Source organism: Chrysochloris asiatica, unplaced genomic scaffold (assembly GCF_000296735.1).
Source record: "Chrysochloris asiatica unplaced genomic scaffold, ChrAsi1.0 scaffold00193, whole genome shotgun sequence".
NCBI classification, from domain to species: Eukaryota; Metazoa; Chordata; class Mammalia; order Afrosoricida; family Chrysochloridae; genus Chrysochloris; species Chrysochloris asiatica.
Window position 1 is genome coordinate 5,682,534 of NW_006408711.1, and position 18,151 is coordinate 5,700,684.

At 36.1% G+C, this 18,151-nt stretch overlaps 1 protein-coding gene across 1 annotated transcript in view; it reads left to right on the top strand.

Annotated features, from left to right (window-relative positions):
• Nucleotides 1-18,151, top strand: part of LOC102823146 (solute carrier organic anion transporter family member 4C1-like) — a 122,823-nt gene that overhangs the window by 80,536 nt on the left and 24,136 nt on the right. Inside the window, exons 5-8 of the mRNA XM_006872316.1 lie at nucleotides 4,262-4,383; nucleotides 9,522-9,640; nucleotides 11,550-11,694; nucleotides 12,052-12,247. Of these exons, the coding sequence (XP_006872378.1) occupies nucleotides 4,262-4,383; nucleotides 9,522-9,640; nucleotides 11,550-11,694; nucleotides 12,052-12,247 (582 nt within the window). The remainder of the gene's footprint in view (nucleotides 1-4,261; nucleotides 4,384-9,521; nucleotides 9,641-11,549; nucleotides 11,695-12,051; nucleotides 12,248-18,151) is intronic.

An 18,151-nucleotide genomic window follows, 5' to 3' on the forward strand; every position in this document is an offset into this window, starting at 1 on the left:
CTCATACAGGGTCATTTTGAGTCAGAACTGACTTGAAGGTACTTAACAGCAACAATTACTTATATATTGTACTCTATTTCCATCTGTGATATGCAGATACCAAAAAGTAAAGAAGACTTGAAATACTGATTAAGAAAGATCAAAGAAAATAAACTTTTGAATGGATTGCACCTCACTGTAAAAAAAGAAAATCCTCACAATTGGACCAATAAATAGGGAAAATATTGGAGTTGTCAGAGACTTCATTTTGCTTGGATCCACAATCACGTCTCATGAAATCAATCATCAAGAAATCAAATGATGTATTGCACTAAGGAAAACCTGCTGCAAAAAACCTCTTTAAAGTAGTAAAGAGCAAATATGTCACTTTTAGGGCTAAGTTGCCCCTGACTCATGATATCTTCAGTTGCCTCATAAGGATGTGAAAGTTGGACATTGAATAAGGAAGAATGTAGAAAAATTGATGCATTTGAATTGTAGTGTTGGTGAAGAATATTAAAAGTACAAGGACTGCCAGAAGAACAAACAAATCTTAGAAGAAGCACAGCCAGAATGCTCCTTAGAAGCGAGGAAGGGGGTATTTCATCTCTCATACTTTTGGCATATTATCAAGAGGAACCAGTTCTTGGAAAAGGACATCATGCTTGGAAAACTGGAGGTTCAGAAAAAAGAGTAAGAGCCCCAACAAGATGGATTGACACTGTGGCAGCAAAAGTATGCTCATACATAACAATTGTGAAAAAGGTGCACGACAAAGGAGTGTTTTGTTCAGTTATACATAGTTATGAGTCGGAACAACAACAACAAATATTTGTTGATGCCAGAAGTGCCAATGTGGTGCTGTAATATAAACATTGGGTTGTTTAACCAAGTTTCAAAAGTTCAAACCCACAAGTCACTCCTAAGAAACCCTACACAGGGTTGCTATGAGTCAGAACCAACTGTTGTTGTTAGGTGACATTGAGTTCGTACTGACTCATAACAACCTTATAAACAACAGAACAAAACACTGCCTGGTCTTGAGTCAACCTCACAATTGTTGCTCCATTTGAGCCCATTGCTGCTGCCACTGTGCCAGTCTATCTCCTTGGGGGTCTTCCTCTTTTTTGCTGATCCTTCGCTTTACCAAGCTTGATGTCCTTCTCCAGGGACAGGTCCCTCCTGATATGTCCAAAATACGTGAAACATAATCTGGCCCTCCTGACTTTTAAGGAACATTCTATTATAGTTCTTCCAACAAAGATTTTTTTTTTTTTTTTGCCATCCACAGTACTTTTAATATTCATCTCCAACACCATCACTCAAATACACTGATTCTTCTATGGTCTTCTGTATTCATTGTCCAACTTTCCCATGCATATGTTTGGTCCATCAAGTTAGCACTGACTCGTAGTGATCTTATGCACAACAGAACGAAACACTGCCTGATCCTGGGATAAACTCACAACTATTGCCACGCTTGAGCCTATTGATGCTGCCACTTTGCCAATCCATCTCCCTGGGGGTCTTCCTCTTTTTTTATGACCCTGCACTCTACCAAACATGACATCCTTCTCCAGCGACTAGTCCCTCCTGAAACATTTCCAGATATGCACATGAGATTATTGAAAATACCATCACTTGGGTCAGGCGCACCTTTGTCTTCAAACTGACATTTTTGCACTTGAACACTGAAGAGATCTTGTGCAGCAGATTTTCCTCATGCAATACGTTATTTGATTGATTGACTGCTGCCTCCATGATTGTTGATGATTGATCTGAGCAAAATGAAGTCTCTGACAGCTTCAATCTTTTTACCATTTATCCTGATGATATTTGTTGGTACTGTGGTGAGGATTTTTGTTTTCTTTACATTGAAGTGCAAAACCATACTGAAGGATGTGGTCTTTGATCTTCATCCATAAGTATTTCAAGTTCTCTTCATTTTCAGCAGAAATGACTAGAGGACATTTAATTACAACAGTATTTATTGATCCCATGTAATATGCCAGACATTGTGTGTACTCTGTTTTATTTTACTTAACATCCATTATCTTATGAGGGCAGTGGCTCCATATGACAGTTACTGGACTGTGAGCCACAAGATCCGTGGTTCATGCTCACCAGACACTCCATGGGAAAAAGATGAGGTTTTCTGCCCTTGCAATGTTTTAAAGTCTTGGAAACACTATGAAGAATCACTATGAGTTGAGATCAACTTGACAGCACACAACAACAACAACAACAACAACAATCTTACTTAATCATCTGAGCCTTTTTTGTGATAGATAATACACACAGATAATACATATCTGGGACATGAATAAAAGAATATACTTTTGCCTTCAAAGTTCTCCTTTCAACCACTATGTTACCTTCTCCTTTCCCTGAATAGAGATATTAGTAACCTTCGGTGAGGCCACATTTTCTCATTTTATTGTTAGGAATTATAACTTTTTAGTACTTTGTATAAGCAATGATTGAGGACATGCGGTATGGTTATGTGATTTGTTCACTGAACTGTTAATCTTAGGTTAATCTTTTGGGGACTTCGGGGTAAATGTCCTACCTTTACCCTAAGTAAGGTGAACTTTGTCTTTGGTTTCAGAGAAATCACTGCCTATCATGCAGTATTAGATGACAAAAACCTTGAACATAGAGTCTCCATTTTCTGGTTGATAAGAACATCTGCTCTCAGGAGGGCAGTGTGTCCCTTGGGACATGGAAGCTCCATACTGGGAACCATCCCAGATCTTCTCCTATGTAGCTTTTTGTTTGTATCTTTTTTGTCTAAATATAATAAATCAGTACTTGTAACTATGGTATAAACTCCATATATTTTCTGAGTTGTTCCAAATAATTCAAAAAGGAGTAGTGAGAGCCAGTAGGTCAAAAAGTAAGGGTGTTGTATGGACTGCTTGTAACCGACACTTTTCAGTGATAGTAGAAAATGAACCCTGAGTTTGTAACCAGTAGACCAGAAGGTTGGGGTGTCATGTGGATTCCCAAAAGTTGCAGTTGGCATCTGCCTATTTGACAGTCTGCAGATGTTGACCTTTTAACTATGAACTCTGACCCAGCTTTGGGTAGCTATGGACAGACAGAAAGAGCTGGGTGGATAGCTGGATTCGAGGACTAAAGCAATATCTGAATGTTTGGGGTTATTTCATTCTGACCCTAATGACACAGAAACTACATAGAAAAGTATTAAGAAGTCTTTGAAGCAGAAAGCTAGGTTTAAAGAAAGTACATTTTTATTTCAGTAGAGAAATTTGATAACTTGTAGTGAAGGTGTGTTTCTTAAAAATGTCCTATTGATACAAAGATATTAAAAATTGTGTAGCGTTAAGAAGAATTTTGCATTTAAAAAAATCATATAATTAAAGAAGGTATATGGACTTTGAATATATATCAATTATTTATTGATAACATATGTTTAATAATTTAATCAAGAGAAAAGAAATAGTACTTAGCCAAAGTCAGATAAAAAGTATGTTTTCAAATATCCAACTTATGTATTTGTTGTTCTTAAAGTGTTGTAGAGTCAGTTCCAACTTATAGCAACCCAGTGTAGGGTTTTCAAGGGTGTAAATCTTTGCAGAAGCAGAAAACATCAGAGTGATTGGTAGGCTCGAACTGCCACTTTTGTGATTTGCAGTTCAGTTCTTAGCCTCCAAGCATCACGTTCCTTCAACATATTTGCTACCAAATAAAGGTTTTATGTCATAAATACCATTTAAAAAATACTTTGTGAACCATTGGTTTTATCACTTTCATGTATGTCTGCTACCTGCTCTCTGGAGTCCTAGTGTGGTACTGTAGAATAAACACTGGACTTCTAACAGGTCAGTTGTTCAAACCCACCAGCCACATCTAGGAAAACCTATAAAGAGTTGCCATGAGATAAAACCTACTCAGTGGTACTTAATAGCAACAACAATAACCTGTTGTCTCATTTATTGATGGTGGTGATTATGTGCTGTGGAGTCGGTTCAAACTCATAGCGACCCTGTACAGGGTTTCTGAGGCTGTAAATCTTTACGGGAGCAGAAAGCCTCATCTTTCTCCTGCAGAAAAGCTGGTAGTTTTGAACTGCTAACCTTGAGGTTCACAGCCCTATTCATAACCACTATGCTACCAGAGCTCCTTGTCTCATTTATTACAGTGGGTCCAATTGAAATTCCACTATATGCTCTTAAAATAAATACAGAATTACTATAACTGAGTTTTAATATACAAGGTAGTGTTGATGTTAACTTCTTTTTTCCTCCTATTCATACAGGACTGGTATCACTGAGAATGATCCACGCTGGCTGGGAGCTTGGTGGATAGGATTTCTTTTGGCTTGGGTTTTTGCTTGGTCTTTGATAATACCTTTTTCCTGCTTCCCAAAACATTTACCAGGTAAAAATTGTTTATTTAAAACTAGAGTTTTACTCCAACTCTAGACAGATGTTGCCTTCTTTCTAATTTGCAAGAACTTCATAAGTACTGGACTGCTAACTGCAAGGTCGACAGTTCAAACTCATCAGCTGCTCTGTGAGAGAAAAAGGATGTTTTCTGCTCCGTTAAGATTTACAGTCTCAGACACCGTATGCAGAGTCACCATGATTTGGAATCGACCTGATGATAATGGGTTTGGTTTGGTTTTAGTTTTAGGAAGTTCAGCTTGTTAGCTGTATAGACTTTCAATTTATACAGTGTTAAGTATTGTCCAAACACTTTATTAACATTACATTGTTTAATCATCATAAAGCCTTAGAAGTAGAGATTGACTATATTTATAAACTTTTGAATCTCTGTATTTATGTACTTTAAAAAATTATGTATCAATGTTAATTTTCATGATTTCATTTACTTTCAATTAATAATCATCAGAACTGTACATATTTAACAAACTAGTTTCTAAATTTCTATCAGAAATGTGTTAAATTGTTTACAAGATACAATATTTTAAACTATTACTTTTTAATATATTAGTTACTAATTTCAATAACAAATATATCTTAAACAATTTGTGTTAACTGTTGAAAACGCTGATTATTATTTCAATTATCTCCTAAATCATTCTCCAAAGACTCACATTTTTAAAATTTACCATGTATATGTTCACACTAGACTATTTGCATCTAAAGAAAAGGTTGATTGAAAAGAGTATCCATTTCTCTCTCTGATACCTTGTTATATAATATTATTGTTATTGTTGTTGTTAAGTGCTTTCTAGTTGGTTCTGACTCACAGAGACCCTGCATAGGCTTTTCAATGCTTTAATTCTTCACTAGAGCAGAAAGCCTTATCATTCTTCTGTGACTATAAAATTGCGTAGTTCAAATATATACCTGTAACTATTTCTCCAAGCTGAAAGTATTTAGTGTTTTCATTATTATTATCTAGTGTATGGTTTTCTGTAGAGATGGGCAAAAGAAAAGATGAAACAGTAGAAGTAGGTTGACTCATTGATTTATTTCTACTTGGTCTACTCCATCTGCTGACTTTTTTCTAAGACTTATTTCCAGATCAATTGTAGAAACTGAGTATGTCAGTTGTTAAGAAGAGAAATTTTAAGTGAAATGAAAACATGTGGTCACAGCAAAATTTCCACATTTTAATATTTAGACCAGTTATGATGTCCTCAATTGGTGGTTTCATATGGAAATGGTGGTTTCATATGCAAAGCACTTGACGGTGATCCACAGGTTGAGCCTGCCAGCCACTTGATAGGAGAAAGATAAGACTTTCTGCTCCCAGAAATATGTGAAACCTTTATAAACACTATACAGGGTTGATATGAATCAGAACCAAATAGACGACAGCTTGTTTGAAGATTTCAATTAGTAATCCATCAATTCTGGGAGTCTTGTTCTTTCCTAACACCTTCAATTCACTGTGAATTTCTTCCTTGATGATGAAATGGTACTTCAGTACCATTGGCTCTTGACCATATGCTACCTCTTGAAATGACCAACACTGACTATTTCTTTTATGTACAGTGACTCTGTGTATTCCGTCCATGTTCTTTTGATGCTTTCTGCATCGTTCAACATTTTGCCTATAGAAATCTTCAATATTGCAAGTCAAAATTTGAATTTTTTCTTCAGTTCCCTCTATTTGAGAAACACTGAGCGTGTTCTTCCCTTTTGGTTTTCTAACTCCAGTTCTTTATAAGCTGACCTTCGAAATTTATTATTTAGCTCTTTTACCTCCTCATTTCTTCCATTTGCTTTAGCATCTCTAACCTGGAAAACAAGTTTCAGAGTCTCATCTGACATCCATTTTGGTCTTTACCATCTTTCTTGTCTTCTTAATGACCTTTTTGTTTTCCTCCTGCATGATGTTCTTGATGTCACCCCATGATTCTTCTGGTCTTCAGTCTTTAGTGTCTAATGCACTAAATTCAAGTGGGGTATGTTCAAGGTCATATTTTTTCTCTTGTAGACTTGTTTTAATTTTCTTCCACTCCAGCCTGAATTTACATATGAACAATAGATGATCTGCTCCACAGTCTGCCCCTGGCCTCGTTTTAGCTAACAATATGGAGCTTTTGCATCATCTTTTACACAGATGTAGTTAATTTGATTTCTGTGTATTCCATCTGGTGAGTTCCATGTGTATAGTCATCTTTTGTTTTGTTTAAACAAGTTTATTTGCAATGAAGAAGTCATTGATCTTGCAAAATTCTCATGTGATTTCCATCATTATTATCATTATGGCCATGTTTTTCAACTACTGATCCTTCCTTTTTGTTTCCAAACTTTGAATTCCATTCAACATTAATTATCAGTGTATTTTGATTGCATGTTTCATCAATTTCAGACTTCAGAAGTTGGTAGAATTCTTCAATTTCATCATCACTGACTTCAGTGGTTGGTGTGTAAATTTGAATAACAGTGGTATTAACTAGTCTTCCTTGTAGACATATGAATATTATCCTATCACAAACAGTGTTGTGCTTCAAGACAGATCTTGATATGTTCTTTTTTATGATGAATGTGATGCCATTCCTCTTCAAGTTTTAATTTCCAGCATAATAAACCATGTAATTGTCAGATTAAAAATGACCATTGCTAGTCAGCTCACTAATACCTAGGACATCGACGTTTATTGTGTTCTGTTTCATTTTGACAATTCCCAAGTTTCCTAGTTTCATACTTCATTCATTTCATTTTCTGACTATTAATGGATGTTGACATTTATCTCTCTTCATTTTTAAGTTGTGACCCATCAGCAAATGAAGGTCCTCAAAGCTTTTCTGTGTTTATGTCATCATGGTCTATTCTTCTTTGAGGAGACAGCACTTACCCAATCGTATTTTGAGTGTCTTCCACCCTGACGGATTCATCTTCTGATACTATATCTGAAAATATTCTTGTACTCTTCATCATGTTTCATTAGCCAATATTCTGGTGCTATTGGACAGGTTTTCTGTGCCTAAATATTTGGCAGTATTCTGTCGCTTCTTCTTGCTAGTCTCCCTTCCTCTGTAACTTGTCCATCATGGTTGACCCTGATGGTATTTAAAATACCAGTGGCATAGCTTCCAGAATTACAGCAGCATGCAAGCCACCATAGTATGACAATCTGACATAGGAGTTGTGGAAATTTGGATGTACAGGTGTATTATTTTTCTTTGAGATTACTTAGTAATTTATTATTTTTTATCCCTGCTTGAAACAGTCTATTTTATCTTAAAATCTGCTTGACTTTTTTAACATTTGAAAGTTCTGTATCTATACTATTCCCTCTTCTTTGCTTTGTATATTGCTTTTTTCATTATACATTAATATCTCTGGCTCCATTTTTTCAATCGTGTATGTTTGTTTTACTTTACATACTTCTACATCTGGATTGCTTTTGAGTGGTGTTTTCATTATGGTAAGCTCAGGTTGTTGTCTCCTGTTATTGGCTCAAAGAGCACCATTTAGCTTTTTTTGTAAAATTGGCCTGGTCATTACAAATCCCTTTAATTTTTCTTCATCAGGAAATGCTTTAATTTCACGGTTGTATTTGAAGGATAACTTTGCTGGATATTTGATTATTGATTGGCAATCATTTTCTTTCAGAGTTTTATACGTCATTCCATAGTTTCTTGCTTGCATGGATTCTGCTGAGTAATCAGAGCTTAGTCTTATTGATTCTCCTTTATAGGTAACGTTTTTGTTTTTCTTCAACTGCTCTCAGAATTTTTTCCTTGTCTTTGATTTTGTAAAGTGTGATTCTGCTATGCGTTGGTGATTTTTCTTTTGGAATGTATTCTGATTATGGTTTATTCTTCATTCAGCTTCTTGTATGCTTATTTTCTTGGTGTTAGAGAAGTTTTCTTTCAACAACTCCAACAATTTTTTCTGTGCTTGTCTCTTTCTGTTCTGGAATTCTGATCACCCATAAATTATTCCTCTTCATGGTGTCCCATGTAACTATTTTTGGATTTTTTTTTTTTTATTATTTCAAAATTTTCATTTATTTTGTGTGTTTGTTCTTGTAGTGCTTTCCTGAATTAATCTAATGTTTTTATTATCTTCTCCTTGCTTTCCTCTTTTTTTCAATTATTTGCAAGTACTTAATTATCATTGTTCTGAATTCTTTTTCAGTTATTATATTACCTTTTATTCCTCAGATTTATTTTCTGGCTCTGCATCTTGGCCATTTGTTTGAGTCAGTTTCTCTTGTTTCTTTGTGTGAGCTAAAGTTGTCTGTTGTCTTTGCAGTATTGTTGGGTTGTTGTATTTGTAAAAACAAACAGTGCATTTGTTGGTCGTAGAAGGAAAAAAATCTCTGGGGGACTTTGGCAATTCAAGGAGCCTATCAGGTAGTTGTGGAAGGGATGTGACAGCTGAGTTCCTGGCCATAGATGGAGTTCCTGTCAGCCTTGGTGTTATCTATGTTCAGGGTACTCAATCCTGATGCAGTTTGTGGGGGCCATTGATGGAGCTGATTTCAGTACCTATTAGATGCTCAAGGAAGCTAGGGGAAGCATGACTGGTTAAATGCTGGTCTGGCGAATCTGTGCGTTTTGTAGGTCTGAAGCCAACCCCACCCAAATCCAGGCACCAAAGTGACACAGCTACCCCCATCACACATTGTTGTGGCTCCCAGCTACATGGCTTCAAACACCAGTGGAGCAGGGTTCACATTGGGGGTGCCTGAGAATGGGAACTTGCCACATTTCTGGTCACCAAAGAAACGTAGGGAAAAAGAAGAAATTGCACCTTTTCCATCACCCACTTGAATCTGCTCTGCCAGGTCTCCCTGCATTACCAAAGCTGCACACAAGATGGTGGAGCAAAGTCTGGACAGATATTCAGTGGTCAGTCTATGACTCTTGCCATCCCTGCTTGGCTTCTCCTCCCAGCAAGCACTCTGGCCACCTCTCTAATCTTTCTTCTGATGTTCAGGGTGCTAGAATTTTCATTTGTGTCTGTTTTATTTTGTCTCTCATATCTTTGTTGTAAAGGGCCCATGTAATTCATCTGTCTAGTCAGCCAAAGTAAACATTTAAAAATTAAGAATAAAGTGATATATTAATTCCATTTAATATTTTTTAGGTACAGCCAAAATTCAAGCTGGGAAAATTTCCCAGGCTCATCAGAATAAAAGCAATTCCATACAACAAGTAGATGAGAATTTTGGGAAGAGCTTGAAAGATTTTCCAGCTGCCTTAAAGGTAAAATAAAACTGTTTGCAATCATAAATCTTTTCATAATATATTTGTTTCCTGTTTTTCTATAGTTTTCTTATAAACAAACCTTTAAACTTAATTTTATTATTCCACGACTTGATAGCACCTAACAACAACAACAACTTGAGAAATGGAAATTATTTGGATGGAGAATGGTTGAAAGAGCATGAGATATCTTATTGGCAACATTAATATTCAGTGGTTCTTCAGTAACACTATAGCCCATTATTCTAGTCCATTTTACTTGTGTAATCAACTGATTGATTATTATTGTTGTTGTTGTTAAGTGCCATTGAGTCAGTTCTGACTCAGCAACCCTGTTTAAGTTTTCTGAGGAGTGACTTGTGAGTTTGAACCACCAACCTTGTGGTTCAAACTGACCTTGAGGTCAAGTACTTGTCCTACAGTGCCACACAGCACCACATCATAAATATGTATTTGAGAATGCCAAGCCAATATGAAAGAAGTGGTGCTTTGCCTGTTTTATGATTTTTTTTATTTATTACTTTTAATATTGCAGAACTATTATATTGTTTTTCATTCTCCAGTTTAAAAGAATCCAAACTCGTAGCCGTTGAGTCTGTTCTGACTAATAGTGAATTTATAGGACAGAGTAGAACTTCCCTGAGGGTTTTCTAGGCTATAAATCTTTATGGATGCAGATTGCCACATCTTTTCCCCTCAGAATGTCTGGAATCTTTTAATCACTGACTTTTCTGTTAGCAGCTGAGCATTTAACCACTGAGCCACCAGGGTGCAATGCATTGCTATACTTCCTTCTGATAGGTTAATAAGATTCCGAACGTCCACCATTATAGACACTTATTTAAATTACTTAACAATATAAGGAATCCTGGGGTGGCACTGTGGGTTAATGCGCCAGACTGAAAAGCCATTTGAACTGCAAGGTTGGCAGTTCAAGCTCACTAGCTGCTCCTCAGAAACTCTACACAGGCTTGCTATGGGTTGGAACAGACTCTATGGCACTTCACAACAACAACAACAACCATATAAAGTAAAATTTACAAAAACCATAACCTGTGTAACGTGGAAACCTTCCAGAGACAGAAAACTCAAGTATTTTCCACTAAATAGACAGTGATAGAAAAGTGTGGCTGCACCCTATCAAAGGTGGAAAACTTGTAAGTCCTAGGAAAAATGGTAAACTCACCAGCCAATGCTTGGAAACCCGATACAAGGGATTTCTGTCATTTATGACTGTGAGTCATAACTGGCTTAAAGGCACTTAACAAGGAGTTTCACTGTAACTTTGACTACTGAAAGTACTTAATTACTGAGTTAAGTACTTAGAAAGCATTCTCATATAGTAAGGCTCTTTATTCACTGGACATCGGAATTCAAATAGCAACAATAAAATTTAAATAGGAAGTAGCATAGTGTGGTGGTGGTAGTGGCTATGTCAGCAAGTCAGTTTTGACTCATAGTAACCCCTAGTAAAAGATTTTCGAGGCTGTAAATCTTTACAGGAGCAGAAATCCTTATCTTTCTACTGAGGGGTAACTGGTAGATTCGAACAGCTAACCTTGCGGTTGACAGCCCAGCTCAGCATCCACTGCACTACCAGGCTCCAGAACATAGTAATTTAAAATAAAAGTGGGAAGTGAAAAGTGTACACACTTTAATATGCTCAAATCATATTGGTAATTACTCTTAGGCCTTTCCCTCTTCTTTTTTCTCTTGCATACCATAAATTTATAGTCATCCTACTACAAATGAGCAATAATGTATAAATTCTCTAAGTGTTGCATTTAGAAATCTGATAATAATCTGTTAGTATATTTTTGTACAGATTTCATAATGTTATAATCCTAATGTTGCATTTTGAAATATAAACAATAGTTTTTCATTTGATGAACTGTATTTTTTTCTTTAGAATCTGATGAGGAATACTGTGTTTATGTGTTTAGTTTTATCAACTACTTCAGAAGCCTTAGTTACTACTGGATTTGCTACATTTTTACCCAAATTTATAGAAAACCAATTTGGAGTGTCATCTAGCTTTGCAGCTACCCTTGGAGGTAAAGCATTTTATTTTTTCTAACTTTGATAATTTTACTTTATCAGATAAGATGTTTATTGGATGGTCTTTCATGTTCAGTTGCTCACTTTCCGAAATTTAACTTTTATATTGATTTTAAAGAGGTTTCCTGATTTGTTGATATTCCACAATATATATGAACTTAAAAAGTAAGAAAGATTATATTGCAAAAGATTGTTTTAATCCTTTACTTTATGAAACTACTAAGCTATTGATGCACCTATTACTAAGTTATGTACACACTTTAATATGCTCAAATCTGAGGCTTTTCATTTACTAGTATAACTTTCTGAGTATATGTATGTGTTTTCCCACAGTTTGTCTTCTTTCTCATTAGGAGCTGTTTTAATTCCTGGAGCTGCTCTTGGTCAGATCTTAGGTGGTGTCTTCGTTTCGAAGTTCAAATTGGCATGTAAAAATGCAATGAAGTTTTCATTGTGCACATCTGCAGTTGCACTTGTCCTGAGTTTTGTGTTTGTTTATGCCAAATGTGAAAATGGACCCTTTGCTGGTGTGTCGGAATCATATAATGGGTAAGTATGTATCAGTGTTCTTTGATATTAACACCGGCATGGAATTCTATGTGACTATACTCAAATATGGAGTCCTGGTGTTGCTCTGTGTGTTAATGCACTGGAGTGCAAAGTCGTTTTGATTTGCAATGTCAATGGTTCAAACCCACCAGCCACTTCTTGGAAATCCTATATAGGGTCACGATCATTCAGAACCAACTTGATGGCACTTAAGAACAACAGCAACATACTCAAATATATACTTTCTTAAATAAAATGTGGTGTAAATGCCTTATATATTATTGGAAGTCCTTTTCCTGTATTAAAACATGTAGATATTTTTTCAGGCTGCATAACTGATGTCTTTATAAATATTGGGGGTATTTAATCAGCACACATTTAAGGAACAAGTAGCTTGTACAGGGTTTAACCTTCAGATAAACAGAGATGAATGTAACAATTTTTGCCTTATTGGGGCTTACATCCCTGAGAAATTCACATTATATGTTGCTATTATTGCTTTGGATAACTAAGGGTTGACTGTCAAAAGAAATCTTGAGACTACATTTTTTGTTGTTAAACAACTTAGATATGGTCTCAGGTCAATGTTCAAATAATATTTCAATACTGTTTGTTGTTGTTAAGTGCCGTTGAGTCGGTTCCGACCCATAGCGACCCTGTACAGGGTTTCCGAGGGTGTAAATCTTTACGGGGGTAGAAAGCCTCATCTTTCTCCCACAGAGCGGCTGGTAGTTTTTGAACCACTGACCTTAGGGTTCAAAGCCCGATTCATAACCACTACGCTACCAGAGCTCCTTATTCTAGTTCTCCCTGAACTGTAATTGTGTAAGTCGTACACACTTGATCAATATACCTTTTAGCCTCAAGACCATGCATCTGTGGAGTTATACAAGGCTTACAAAGGGCAATTACTGTAGCTGCCTCCTTTGACTATGCTATGTCACTTTAAGGAAAGGGTGTAGAAAAGCCTCCATATAATGCCTCAGCTCCAGGCTCGAAATATTGGCTACTGTGAGGAACATAGAAGGAGACTTCGCTCAGTTGTTATGCTGCTAACCTAAAGGTTAGTGGTTCCTACCAGCAGGATAAAGATGTGGCAGTTGCTTCTGTAAAAATTATAACCTCAAAAACACTATGAGTCGGTTCTATGTGGCCCTAGGTTGCAATGAGTCCTAATTGATGTACTATGGTTTTAAGGGAAATGTTTATTTTCTACTTAGGCATATGTTTCTTCCTCATTTTATCCATTATGTGATACGAGTTTATAATAATGTAGGAATGAGCATAAATAAGAAATTCTTTTTCCTTAATTACATTTTTCCTGTCTATTAGTGATTTCATACCATGGTTAAGATATAAATGATTGAAATAAAGTAAGATGAGCATTGGTATTGTGGTCTATAGAAGCATACAAGTTCAAGAAAGGGAGTGTCTTCTATCTCATTTTATTCTACTTCCTTTATTTATCCTTTCTTCTTTTTGTTCTAATCTTTCCTGATCTTTGATTTATCCTTGTCCATTTTTTGTAAATCTCTGTTTCTGCCCCTCACCAGTGATCTGTCAGTTTGCTGAACTGTGATAACTTGTGTTGCTTTTTTTTTATGCTAGAAGCTATGCCAGCAGTATTTCAAATGCAAGTAAGAGTTTCAGCAGAGTTTAGGAGACTAAAACAGACTAAGAAGAAGCATCTGGCAATCTACTTATAAAACATTGGTCAGTGAAGTCTTTATGAATAGCAGTGGAACATTGTGTGATACAGTACCAGAAGATGAACTTCTCAAGTTGGAAGGCACTCAAAATAGTCTGGGCAAGAGTTCTTTCTTCACAGGAGAGTTGACTTTAATTAAATGGATACAGTAAAGCTTTTGGGACCTTCATTTGCTGATATGGCATGACTAAAAAAAAAAGCATCTGCAAATATCTATTAGTAACTAGAATATGGAATATATGTAGTATGAATCTAGAAAAACTTGATGTAAAAAATGAAATGGAACTCTTGAAATTAATTAGTCCTAAAGTTAGTGAACTGTAGTGGATTGGTATTGGTCATTTTAAATAAGACAATTATATGGTCTACTATGCCAAGAATAATAAATTGAAAAGGAATGGCATCACATATACTGTTTAAAAAGATATTGCATATCTCTCCTGAAGAACACCACTGTCAGTGACAGGATAATATCTATATGCCCACAAATAGACCAGTTAATACAATGATTATCCAAATGTATGCACCATCCACTAATATCAAAGATGAAGAAATGGAAAGTTTTTACCAAATTCTGCAGTTTGAAATTGACTAAATATGAAATTAAAAAGCATTGATAATTACTGATGACTGTAATCCAAAAATTGAAGAAAAAGAAGGATCAGAATTTGGAAAATGTGGCCTTGGTGGTAGAACTGATGGCAGAGATCTCATGACATTGTTTTTTCAGACCAGTTACATGTCTTTTGCAAATATATCTTTTCAACAACATAAACAGCAACAATGCATTAGACCTTATTGGATGGAATCAAATTGACTACATCTGTGGAAACAATGGAGAAGCTCAATATCATCCTTCATAAAAAGGGTAGAGGCTAACTGTGGAATAGACCATCAATTGCTCTTGTGTAATTTCAGGCTGAAGCTGAAGAAAATTAGAACAAGTCCACAAGAGCCAAATATATTTGACCTTGAGGTTATTCCACCGGAATTTAGAGACTGTCTCAAGAATAGATTTGATACACTGAACACTAATGTACAAAGGCCAGATGAGTTGTGGGATGACATCAAGGGCATCAGACATGGGGAAAACAGCAAGGCATTAAAAAGGTAGGAAAGAAAGAAATTTAAACAAAGGGAGCAAAAAGAGGTTTTGAAATTTGCTCCTGAACATAAAAGAGTAAAATGAATGAGAGAAACGTTGATGTGAAAGAGTTGAACAGAAGATTTCAAATGGAATCTGTGAAGAGCAGTAGTTACAAAACCAAAAGGGAAGAACACACTTGACATTTTTCAAGTTGAAAGAACTGAAGAAAAATATTCAAGGCTTGAACACCAAAGGATACCACCAAAAAACCCTCAAATCCATAGATTATGATTTCACTGCATACTATAAGCACTGGACTGAAAAAATATGATCTGTGGTTCAAGCTCTCCTGCTGTTCCACGGGAGAAAGTTGAGGATTTCTGCTCCCACAAAGATTTAAAGCCTTAGAAACCCTAAATAGAGTTATTATCAGTCGGAACTGACTCAACAGCACTTCTCAACAACTTTAGAACAGAGTAAAACTATTCTAGAGGATATCTGAAACTGTAAATAGTTATGAGAACTGGCAGCCTCATCTGTCTCCTGTGATGCAGTTGGTGATTTAAAATCTGTTAGCAGTCCAATACTTAACCCACTGCACCTATTAAGGACACAGGAAATTTCAAAAGAAAAGAAAATGAGTACATAAAATCGCTGTACCAAAAAGAATTGATCACTGCTCAACTATTTTGTTGTTGTTAGGTGCCGTTGAAATGGAACATATAAACATCAATATCCTAGGCATTAGTGAGCTGAAATGGACTGGAATTGGCCATTTGAATTTGACAATCACATGGTTTACTATACTAGGAATGACAAACGACAGTACCATGGACTGCCAAAGAACAAATAGATCTGTGTTGGAAGAAGTGCAGACAGAGTGCTCCTTGGAAGCCAGGATGACCAGACTTCAGACATATTGTCAGGAGGGACAGGTCACTGGAGAAGGATATATTTGCTAAGTGGAGGGTCAGAGAAAAAAAGAAAACCCACAGCAAGATGGATTGGCACAGTGGCACCATCAATAGGCTCAAGTGTAGCAATGATTGTGAGGTTTGCCCAAGACTGAGCAGTATTTCACTCTGTTGTTCATAGGGTCACTGTGAGTTGGTGCTGGATCGGTGGCACCTAACAACAACAACAACAACAACAAGGTGCCATTGAGTCAATTCTGCATAACAGAACAAAATATTTTCCGGTCGTGTGCCATTCTAACAATTGTTGTTGCACTTGAACCCATTGCTGCTGCTATTGTGACAATCTATCTCATTGGGAGTCTTTCTCTTTTTTGCTGACCCTCTAATTTACCAAGCATGATGTACTTCTCCAGTGATTTGTCCTTCCTAATAATATGTCCAAAGTATGAAAGACAAAATGTTGCCATCCTGGTTTCAAAGGTGCATTCTGGCTATACTGCTTCCAACACAGATATGTTAGTTCTTTTAGCAGATCATGATACTTTTAATATGTTTCTCCAGCACCATAGCTCAAATGCATCAATTTTTTTCTGTGGTCTTCCTTATTTATTGTTCAACTATCACATGCATATGAAGCTATTAAAAATACCATGGCTTGGGGCAGATGTACATTAGTCCTTAAACAGAATTATTTGTCCTTGAACACTTTAAAGAGGTCTCATGCTGTATAACTGCCTAATGGCATGTTGTTGTTGTTATGTGCCATTGAGTCGGTTCCAACCCATAGCGACCCTGAACAGGGTTTCCAAGGCTGTAAATCTTTAAGGGAGCAGAAAGCCTCATCTTTCTCCTGTGGAGCAGCTGGTAGTTTTGAACTGCTGACCTTACAGTTCACAGCCCGATTCATAACCACTACACTACCAGAGCATAGGTTGTTTGATTTCTTGACTGCTGCTTCCATGTGTGTCGGTGACATTTAATCAAGAACTAATGATATTGAAGGAAGAAGTCCAAGCTTCACTGAAGGTACTGGCAAAAAACAAGTTTTCAAGAATTGATGGAATATTAGTTGAGATGTTGCCACAAACAATGTAATGCTGAAGTGCTCATTCATCTATGCTAGAAGAACTCCATATTTGTACCCAATCTAAAGAGAGGTGATTCAACAGAATGTGGAAACTATCACACATTAGCATTAATATCACCTACAAGCAAATTTTTTCTGAAATTAATTTTTTAAATGGCTATAATACTAACAGGGAACTGCCAGAATTTCAAGCCAGATTCAGAAAAGCATATCATTGCTGATATCAGATGGATCTTGGCTTGAAGAATAGAATACCAGAAATATGTTTACCTGTATTTTATTGACTATGCCAAGGTATTTTACTGCGTGGGTCATATAAAATAAGAATAACATTTCCAATAATAGAAAGTCTTAATCACTTAATTGCCCTGGTGAAAGTTATGCATAGACCAAAAAGCAGTCATTTGAACAGAGCAAGGGTTACGCCTGGTCTAAAATCAGAAAGACTTTTGTCAGAGCTGTATCCTTTTAACATACTTATTCAGTCTGTATGCTTAGCAAATAATCTGGACTATCTGAAGATCATGACGTGATATTTGAAGGAAGACTCATTAACAACCTGCAGTATCTGGCACAACTTTTCTCTCTGAAAATGAAGAGGATGCAAAGCACTTACTGTTGAAGATCAAAGACTACAGCCTTTAGTGTGGTTTACACCTCAACATAAAGAAAACAAAAATCCTCCCTATAGGACCAATAAGAAATATTATGAAAAATGGAGAAAATATTGAAGTTGTTAAGGATTTCATTTGATTTGTATCCATAGTCAATGCCCAGGGATGCTGTAGTTAAGACTTCAAATGACATTCTGAGGTAGGCATGTCTTCTGCAAAAGAGCTCTTTATTATTATTATTTTTTAAGTTTTTATTATGAATTGAGTGATACTTTACTTGGGAGAACATCAGTTTTACATTCATCATTTCATTGCAATGATTACAATCCCCTCCGTCCATCATCATTCAACAGTATTTGCTTCTATTCCCTGTTTTACTTTTTTTTTGTTGTTTGTTTGTTTGTTTGCTTTTGTTTGCAGGAGAGGTACACAAAAACACTTAGGAATATATAATAATTTAAACAACCAAAGGACACATTCTGCAAGCCTGC